The sequence below is a fragment of the Etheostoma spectabile genome, chromosome 18, assembly GCF_008692095.1.
Source record: "Etheostoma spectabile isolate EspeVRDwgs_2016 chromosome 18, UIUC_Espe_1.0, whole genome shotgun sequence".
Classification (NCBI taxonomy): Eukaryota; Metazoa; Chordata; class Actinopteri; order Perciformes; family Percidae; genus Etheostoma; species Etheostoma spectabile.
The window spans coordinates 25,157,825-25,168,564 of record NC_045750.1 but is presented as its reverse complement, the minus strand read 5'-3'; the positions used below and the strand labels follow the sequence as shown (position 1 = coordinate 25,168,564).

General features: G+C 42.2%; 1 protein-coding gene and 1 long non-coding RNA gene across 2 annotated transcripts in view; both read left to right on the top strand.

Annotated features, from left to right (window-relative positions):
* LOC116706265 (uncharacterized) overlaps window positions 1–2,563 on the top strand; it is a 14,187-nt gene extending 11,624 nt beyond the window's left edge. Inside the window, exon 3 of the long non-coding RNA XR_004336190.1 lies at window positions 2,552–2,563. This is a non-coding gene — a long non-coding RNA (uncharacterized LOC116706265). The remainder of the gene's footprint in view (window positions 1–2,551) is intronic.
* Window positions 2,564–6,403: 3,840 nt separating this feature from the next.
* ora6 (olfactory receptor class A related 6) lies at window positions 6,404–7,375 on the top strand. Its single transcript, XM_032543007.1, has one exon. It carries the CDS (start codon window positions 6,414–6,416, stop codon window positions 7,329–7,331), a length of 918 nt encoding a protein of 305 aa, XP_032398898.1. The 5' UTR covers window positions 6,404–6,413; the 3' UTR covers window positions 7,332–7,375.
* Window positions 7,376–10,740: the final 3,365 nt, after the last annotated feature.

Below are 10,740 nucleotides of genomic sequence, written 5' to 3'. Positions count from 1 at the left end.
TTTTTTTAAAGGGGTCAAATTTGACCCAAAGACAACAGGAAGGTTAAAGGGGGATCCACGCGTGACTGCAGGCCGGGGTTTCCTCTTTGCACCCACCCCGTTAACTTTCTTGGTAGGGATGTTGCTGTGGCGTTAATTGGACACGGTGATGACTTGTCATGCAGCATGGAAGCACCTGTGTGCCTTAAAGTGGGATCCAGGCCTGGAAAACCTCTGCTGGGCTCCGTGCCAAAGGTTGCAAGTATGGGTCCAACTCAAATTATATTCACAATAAAACTGAACACAATTTAGTGTACTTTCCATATTACCATACATGATCCCCAAACACATAAACCAGATATTTAGGTAGGCTTTACTTTGACAAGAAATGGACACTGGTTTTCCATCTTCTTCGTGCAAAGTGGGCCTTGATGGTCCCAAACCCCCATGTTCACTGTATGTCAATTGGTTGTGTCATTTTAATCATTTTTGGGAATATGCACCATAACATGCAATTTCAACCAATGAGAGTCCTTAATTTGGGGTCCTGCATTATTATCTAATATATTTGTTCTGCCCTTTGTCCCTGACTTGTAGGACCGCTGTGTTAAGATCTATTGAGACTTTATTGTAGTTTGCATTGTGCTCATAGAGCATATTTCTAAATAAAGTTCTGTTAAATAATTGCCTGACTAAGTGACCCAGACAAAATGGGACCAGATGGTTTTCAGCAGGAGACGGGTTCTTCTTGGAGATAAAATGAAGCATGCAATATGATGTCTTCATTTAAACCCATGGAAAATGAATGAGTATTCCGAGCCCAGACTGAGCTGTAAAACCACTGCTGCAGCTTGTAGAGATTTAGTGACCTGCTCCCGGCTCCAGTGGATGCTAATGTTGGAGCTTGAACCCACTTTGTTAACAGGTCTTAAACCACAAGACAGGATGTGTTTTCTCTCTCACTCCTTCTTGTTGGATGTCCAAAATCATCCATGCATTTTAGTTTGTGAGCCTCCTCCGTAGACTCCATGTCACACCTTCACACTTAATTAACTCCACAGACAAGTGCATTTTTAACAGCTAACAGTTTGCGAGTCTCAAACACATTTTCATTTGGGGAACTGGTAATTAGGTGAAATTCTTCCACAAGCAATATTATTCTCTAACAGCAGCTTAACAAAGTGATTGGCAAGTGATTCATTCTGATTGTGCAGCATATTAACATTTAGATGAAATTTTATGCAGCAGAGGTGCCATGGCTCAAGTCCAAGTTTAGCCCTAAAGCCCAATTTCTCAGGTTTGACTTCAAATTATGAAGATCATGTGCACTTTGGGTCTTCACTCCTTTACAGGCCAAGTCCAAATTTCCCCTTTGTATAATTTGTACTGGAACTTAAAGAAACTAAAATTTCAGACTCCCGTATAGGCCTCTTTCACCGTAGACATTTTGACTTGTCACAGTAAAGGCACGGTTGTTAATAATTACATTAATGATGGCTCTGTTCTATTCAGGTAAGCCCTTCATTTGTATTTTTTTTCACCTGTGCTTTTCTGACTGGGACAAGTCAAAATGTCTTCCGTCACAAAGGACAATTCATTAATCTGATACTTTACCTTAACAAAATAACTTGCATTTTCCATAGAGACAGTATATAAATAAAACAACTCAAAGTGAGAAGTCTTCGTAAATTGTAGAATCATTCATGTTCATCTCACAGGTGATAAAAAAAAAATCCACAGACTTGTAAAGAGTAGTGAAAACACTGCTCGGGTTAAACGTGGGCGGAGCCAAACTGGAATTACATGAGGTCACCAAATTAAATAAACCAATAAGAATGATAGAAGTGTAACCCTCCCTAACAGTTGCTACCAAACCAATAGGAGGGTCAGAGAGATGTCAATCAAGCCCAGTCGGTACACGCCCACTCAGTCCTGAGAAGAGCTCTAATAAGGCAATGTGTGCAACATGGCGGAGAACCATAGGGGTGGAGGGCTTCATTAGCCACGCTAGCATCATGGTATTAGGGACAGGAAGTCAGTCAGACCACCCCTTTGATCCAGAGTTCAGACTGAAATATCTGTACTACTGGAAGAAATGCCATTACATGACATTATGTACACACATTCCTGGTCCTCAGAGGAGGCCTCCCACTGGTTTAGGTGATGCCCCAACTTTCTTCTTGTACACCATTAGGTCGATAACCATTGGATGGATTGCAACCACATTTGATCCATGCAATCATTTTGTAATGATCATGGAGCAACAACAGATGATAATTGTAGTTTGTTCTGTTCTTTCAAACAATATACCTGCTAAACATTACCATGTTTGCATTATTATTGTGACATTTGGCTCAAACACATGCAGTGTCTATAAGTACAGCTTCACAAAGCTGTTAGCGTGGCTCTAGACTTCTTTGTCTGTAGTAATGTAATGTAATGTAGTTTCCATTTTATAAAGCAGATTATAATTTGGGATTTTCGACAAAACACAGTCCAGTGAGTGTGTGTACAAAATAAGGAAGACAACAAATGTGATTTATGGAAAACCCCATGAATCTCACTGTATTAGACTGAAACAACAGTGGTTTTTGCATTGGGTTTAAGTTACAGTAAAAAAGAAGGCCACATTAAAAACATAAGCTAGATATCAATCAATCATTTATGTTACAGAGAGGCTCCGAAATCAGGGTAGCAGCTGTCGCCATGGTCCCGCTACACGTTCTGTGATGCCATGTTCAACTGCTACACTGCGGTGCCCTGCTATGTCCTGCAACATCCTGCTACGTCCTGCAACATCCTGCTACGTCCTGCTACGTCCTGCTACGTCCTGCTACGTCCTGCTACGTCCTGCTGTGCCTTGTAATGCCGCACAGCGTCCTGCTATGCCATGAACTACTACAAGAACTTCTACAAACTACTAATTTTTCTATTTTATTGCCACTCTTCATTCTAACCCCAACCGGCCCGTCAGACACCGCCTACCAAGAGCCTGGGTCTGACCGAGGTTTCTGCCTAAAAGGCAGTTTTTCCTCGCCACTGTCGCACTGTTGCTGCTCGGAGGAAACTATTAGAAACTGTGGGTCCTTGTAAATTCGGAGTGTGGTCTATCTGTAAAGTGTCTTGAGATAAAGCTTGTATGAATTGATACTATAAATAAAATTGAATTGAAAAAATTGAATTGAATTACACCAGAATGAACATATTAAACCAGAAGTACAGTAAATGATGTTCGATCAGGCCTCTGATTGATCACTATTGAATAGTAAAAAAAGGGCTACAACTTTCTACGCTGTTCAGGCTCATTACATAACACTTAGTTTACCCACGTATTGCCTGTGTAGGGCTTATCCTTAATTACACACGCACACATGCACACACACACACACACACGCACAGTGGGATTCACAATTAAGCTGAATCAGGATGCAGGGCTTGATTGAAGAGAACGTCTGCTAACTAGACGGCCCACTAAAAGAGGAAAAGAAACAAGCTGGAACATGACCGGGTCCTGGGTGAACAGCAAGGTGCAGAAGCCCCTGTCCCATTATGTCTTTTTCTCTGCTGTCCACCACACAAACACATAAACACAGACTCAGGCACATATTCTTTATGTTAATATTCCAATTACTTACGAGTCTTAACTACCCCTGTTAAGTAAAAGAAATTTCCCCCCAAACCTCATCATATTTATGTGCAAATACGTTACTTTTCAAGACGGAGCTCTTCTTCTCTCTTATTCTTTTGTGTACTGATTATCTTATTCTGAGACAGGAAGTCTCCACGGGGACGTTGTGGCACAGCTGGCAAGTTTTAGTCTCAGCTGCAAACATTTCCTCTATGAACAATTCAAATTTTTAAATTTGGTAAATTATACACATAAGGTATATGAAGTAAATCAGGTGTAAATAATACATCATGATATGTGGCCAGGTTAGCTTAGTTGGTAGAGGTAGGTGTATTCCTTCCCCCCCCTCCCTTTCATGTCTACCTGTCCTATCCATTAAAGGCAGACATGCCCAAAAGAATAATCTTATGAAATAAGTTATGATACCAGTGCTGAGTTTTTTAAGGTCAAACCATTTATATCACTGCTCCTCCAATCAAGAAATAGCATTTCTAAATCAGTATCTCAATTATATGTCTTTTAATTTACTGAAGAGGGCTTTGACATGTCTAAATACATTTTTTTTATACCTCTTATTAATAGGTGGAGAAACATGATCATTGGAGTCAGTTTGGTTTGAAATGTCCATGGGACAGAGACACTTTTTTTTTTCTCTCTTTTGCTCAGGTCCTGTCTTGAAAGACGCTGTCCTGTAGCTTACCAATGTAAATGAATAAAAATGTATACAAATATGTGATGTGATTGATTGACGACATTAGAGCCACTATGTTCTGCTTCATGTATCCAAGTACCATGTTGACAATGTGACATGACGGGACATCAGTCTTGGGATATGAACTTTGTTTTTTTGTTTTGTCCCCACCATCCCCACCTTACCCGCCGTCCCCACCGTACCCACCATACCCACTGTCCCCCCCATCTCCACCTTACCCACCGTCCCCACCATCTCTACCTTACCCACCTTACCCACCATCTCCACCTTACCCACCGCACCCACTGTCCCCCCCCATCCACCTTACCCACCTTCCCCCATCCCACCTCCCCACCCGTCCCCACCGTACCCACTGTCCCCCCCTTCTCCACCTTACCCACCGTCCCCACCTTACCCACCGTCCCCACCATCCCCACCTTACCCACCGTCCCCACCGTACCCACCGTCCCCACCTTCTCCCCCACCTACCCACGTCCCCACCTTACCCACCGCCCACCATCCCCACCGTCCTCACCGACCCCCCATACCCACTGTCCCCACCATCTCCACCTTACCCACCGTCCCCACCTTACCACACACCGTCCCCACTGTCCCCACCATCTCTACCTTACCCACCGTACCCACCGTCCCCACCTTACCCACCGTCCCCACCGTACCCACCATACCCTGTCCCCACCATCTCTACCTTACCCACCGTACCCACCGTCCCCACCGTACCCACCATACCCACTGTCCCAACCATCTCCACCTTACCCACCGTCCCCACCATCCCCACCTTACCCACCGTCCCCACCATCCCCACCTTCCCCACCGTCCCCACCTTACCCACTGTCCACACCATCTACACCTTACTCATCGTCCCCACAGTACCCACTGTCCCCACCATCTCCACTTACCCACCGTACCCACTGTCCCCACCATCTCCACCTTACCCACCGTCCCCACCGTACCTACTGTCCCCACCTTACCCACCAGCCCCACCTTATCCACCGTCCCCACCATCCACACCATACCCACTGTCCCCACCTTAGCCACCGTCCCCACCATCACCATTGTCCCCACCGTCCCCACCATTCCCATCGTCCCCACCTTACCCACTGTCCCCACCGTCCCCACCTTACCCACCATCCCCACCATACCCATCGTCCCCACCTTACCCACCGTCCCCACCTTACACACCGTCCCCACCATCCCCACCGTACCCATCGTCCCCACCATTCCCATCGTCCCCACCAAAATCAACGCCTATAAAATAACTCAAGTTAACTGCCTACAAACGGATAATAGGGGACATTTTAAGAAAGATGTTATTGAGTTGATTTTTCGGTGTGTCACAGTGTGTAATGTAGGTAGAGCTGGGCAATGTGGAAAAAATCTAATATGATATTTTTAACCATATACCTCGATATGGTGTTGAATATTGGTGCTTTCACAAAAATATTTACACAATGAGATTTTTGATAAATAATCATCAGTAATGTGAATATAATGACTAAGTGGGTAAAGGCTAATAATAGAACAGTTACACCAGTCTGGTAGGTTCAGAAAATGACATCACGTTACTGTAATGCAGCCTTTAAAACCAGGAAAAGACATAGCCATATTACAATATCCAAAATGTAAGATGATATCTAGTCTCATATCACGATATTGGTATAATATCAATATATTGATCAGCTCTAATTGTAGGTCAAAATGTAGTATGCCAATTAAACTGTGAAATGACAAACATGAGGCGGAGAACAAGGGTCGAAGGATGTAAATGAGCTCTTGCAGGAATTGCGCTGAGTGATGTCAGCCAGTGGAAAAACATGTCACTGCTTTAAATCCGACACTGTGCTGGTCTCAAGATGCTTTGGAAAGCTCAGAGGTAAAGAACATTTAATGACTCCCAGCCTTCGATGTTTCCAGCATCCCCTTGTTTTCCTGTCTCTGTAATGAGAACAGCCAATCACCAATCTAGATTTGTGCCACTTGATAACAAGGGCGTTGGGTCAGTGATGCAGCAAAGAGAGACGATTCACACCACAACTGCCAGCTTCTGTGTCAACAACACATACTTGACGTTGTGTGTGCTCTGGCTTATTTTTAATAATGGTTGGTTTCTCTGTCATCCTCCAGGGCTTGAGAGTCATCGTTTCTTGCATAGGACTTGTGGGTAATATAGTTCTCATCCACGCCATCCTTCAGATCAAGTTCTCCCATGTCAAAACCTTTGAGTTGTTTCTCTTGGCAATGGCTGCAGCCAACGTGGAGGAAATTATCATTGTGAACATCTACGAGGTTATCATCTACCAGACTTCCTTCACCCCCGTCATAACTTGGGTGTGTCGCACACTCAAGTTCCTGACAGTGTTTGGTGAAACTACCAGCATCCTCTTCACCGTCCTCATCAGCATCTTCCGTCAGCAGAAGCTGAGAGACGCCGAAAAGAGGGTCAACCCAATCTACCTGGACGGCCTCAGGTCAGCCTGGATGGCGAGCGGGATTTGTGTGATGCTCGCCACGCTGCTGAGTCTCCCCATTTTTGTCCTAAACTCCCAAGACCCTGTTGGAAACGTCACAAGAAACAGCAGCGGATGCTCTCGAAACCTATTTCAGTGCAGTGAGAATGATTGCCCCGCACTCAACCGCATTTACAAATACCTGTTCACCATAGTGTGCAACCTGTTGCCTCTGATCATCGTCACAGTCAACAGCTGCTTCATCATCACAGTGCTGCTGAGCCAGAGGAAGACGCTGACACCAGAGGTGAGCGGGTCCAGCCAGTTTGGCAGGAAGAGCAAAGATCCGAGGCTCCAGCATTGCACCACATCTGTATTGGCAGCGATGGGCTTGTTCCAGGTAGACTGGACACTCTACCTGATCTTCCAGCTGACTGTCAGCCCCACTGACTTTCCTTTTTGGGCTGAAATTGAGTTAATTATCTCAACATCCTATACATCCTTAAGTCCATATGTGTACGGGATAGGGCATAACCTCTTCTCTCTCAAACACTTTATGACAAAGTAACTTCTTCTGGACAGGGGTTATTAAAATTGGGATGAGCTCTTGATTATAGTGATAGAATATAATGAAGCGGATCACATAAGGTTGTTACTTGCAAAGAAATTGCTCGTTTATAATGACATGTACTGACATTGATGTGATGTTACTAATGAGTTGAGTTGGTTTAGGGAAAAAAGAGGTTGACTTTTATTATTGCTCAGACTTTTTTGTACCTTATTACAGTTTTGTGTTGCAATTTAAGACCTTTGTTTTAAATCTAACCAGAAGTTCCTTTGATACAATTTTTGTTTTTGCCATTTGTCATTGCCATATCAATCAACCTTTTTTTTTTTAATCAGTCTTATATCATTGAACAACTGTTTTTCTTTAGGTTGACAAACAAATTCTTATTTTTGCTGGACACATAAGGTATAACAAGTATCTGCTTTGCTCTAATACTCATCTTATTTTTTTATACAATTCAACAAATCACAGCTGCATTTCTATATGAACTCTTATTTACACACAACAACATGACTTGTGTTATTGATTTTGTTTTGACATGAGTCAAGTGCAGGATAAATCTTGTGTGGTTAGGCTTTGTAATATTACCGAAAAGACTCACAGGCTCCTGTTGAAAGTGATTATACACGGGTCATCTAAGCCAAAGAAGTCTACAGAGGCTGGTTATATCCAATTTAGATTCATTTATTTCTATTCTAGAGGTTGGTGTTAAATCCCTGTTAATATGGGGTTACATCTGCCTTTTGAATTTGAAGTTGCTGGGAATAAAAGTGGATTTGTAAAATGATTTAGCTTCCCACAGCATAGTAACTTTACCTTTTACCTACACTGGAGAGATTGGGAAGACTTGGTCTTGATATTTGTCTTCTGTCTCTGTCTTAATTGGGATTTAACTATAAATCTGACAAGATATGGATCAATTTTAAACTCTATGTAATGTCCACAGCAAGCTCAAACGCAGCCCTTTAAAATGCTGTGGTCTGGCAATGCGAGACTATACATATAGTCTCAGAGGGTTAACACTAGTTCAATGTTGATAGAAATGGTGATGATATACAAAATATTGTGCCTGATAATGGTCATTTTAAATTTGGGTTTATAGTTGTGACAGAAGCTCACAAAAGCCATATGCACTATTCTTTGTAAGTGACATCATAATTTGATAGCTGTCAGAGCACACTGTATTGTTTGTTATGGAAGTAAAATAACAGAGTTCTTACAGTGGCCTATATATTTTCTGCATTATTTAAGATCCATACACTTTAAGAATAGGATACACTTCATTATTTAGGAAGCGTTACAAGATGGGAGCAATCACCTACGGTGTGGTTTTAGTAATGTGTTTTTTTTTATCTAGGTCTAATAAGTGATATTAATTTAAATTTGTAGACTTTCACAAAATGATGGGAAGCTACCTGTCTGGTGTTGTGCACAAACATAACCTCCTGATTTAGTTTTTTTCTACCAGAAAACATTTTAAAATCCAATACTTATGTTAAAAACATAACATCCTTTCACTGCAGAAATGCCTAGATATTATTTTAATAGTATATTTTTTATATGGAGATTTGCTTTGTGCCAATGCACATTGTCTTAATATGAAACGTGGAAGCTGTATGTAAAACCCTTCTAATGTATATTCCTTCCCTTCCAACCAATATATATATTTATATATATAAATCATCTTGAAAGAAGATCATTATCATAACAGACATTTACCAAATCATGTTTTTTCAAGATGATTTGTAGCTATATACATAAATCATCTTGAAAAAAGATCATTATATATATATATATATATTCTCCAAACTACAATTGTGAAATGTCTGTTATAATAATGACCTTTTTTTCAAGATAATTTATATATATACAAATCATCTTGAAAAAAGATCAAAATATATATATAGTATACACTGTATATTTTGTCTGTAATTTATCCTAGTATGAATGTGGCCCGGGTTAAGGATGAACTGGGGAGCTTTCCATCAGAAACGGGATAACGCCACGAGATCTCCACGTGGAATCCAACAGACGAGTGGGTTCATGAGCTCCTTTCCCACTTCCTAGTCCTGCTTAGACCCCGCCCTGTTGTTGCTTTTTATTACATATCACTCTTAATATTGCCATAAGTCAGTCTTTCTACCTGTGTAGGCTGAATTATAAACCTCAATTGGAGCCGAATATTTAAAAGGAAGTCGTCGTGTCGTTTGTTGTTTTATTTCACAAGCGAGAAAACACCAAGGAACCAAGGAACCAAGGAACCATGGTGATGATATTTCACTGGATACACTGAAAATGTAATTTGGCGTTAAACCCAATATCTACAATCATGGACAACAGTAATGCACACTCGCCATATTTATTCACTGGTAGGCTTATTTAATGAATTTTTTTTTGTTGTGTTGTAGTGACGAGCCATTGGCTACTGTAAGCCTATATAGTCCCCCCCACCCCCCCACCCCATGAATCAGATTACTGAACTGAGCCGTCTTTCGTCCACTGTGCATTTCACTTCGCAAAAAAAAAATCATAATTTCTCAGTCATATAAGGCACCAATGCGAGAGCAGTGTCCAGATTTGTCTGGTTTATTAGTTTAGTCGCCAGAAGCAGGTTTTGGTGGCCATTTGTAATATTTCAAAAGTTAACAAGCAAGTGTGGTTGAATGATATCAGCCTAGTTTCGACAAGCTGCAGTCCACCCGAGCACAAACTTAAATCACAGGCTATGTTTGTAAAAGATTGGGTTGCTGTGGGTTGAGTATCCGTGGCGCAAGCATTCACTTACATCCCTATTTATCATAAAGGCTATCGTGTTAGCCGCCATGTTACCAGAGAAACCAGTCAACGTTGTTTCGCGTCGTGACTTTTAGTAGCCTAATTTTAGAGAAAGGTACACTATAACTTATTTATTTAGACTGTGCAGGTCAATGTTGATACATTGTCGCGGTGGAATGTTCACAAGGAAATTGTAACGATTGTCCCGTGAAATAACTTTTTTTTTTTAACGGGGGTGTGTTTAGGTCAAACCAGCAGGCCACTGCCACCATGATGAAACAACTGGCCGGTAAAGTCCTGCGGAGGGAGCTTGCGCATTGGCTACTGGAGCTCGACTGCCATGGTGAACGTGTTACGTCACAACCCCGAGAGCACGGATGTGTGTGTGTGTGTGTGTGTGTGTGTGTGTGAGCGAGAGGGGCAGAGAGGAGAGTGTGTGTATCTGGTTAGAGAGGGCGAGAATGGAACTGTGATCGAAAAGGTAGAATAAGTAAAGGAAATACAAAGGAAGGACGAGAAAGTATCGCGTCTGTGCTCTCGGCGCAGGAATTACACATCCGAAACATTTTCGCGCAAACTTGCTGAGAGTTGTCCTTACCGGCGAGCGGACTGAGCTCGAGGTGGGAACAAGCGA

Excerpts from the sequence above, each read along its gene's own strand:
- ora6 (XM_032543007.1), top strand. The coding sequence starts at position 6,414 with ATGGTTGGTTTCTCTGTCATCCTCCAGGGCTTGAGAGTCATCGTTTCT.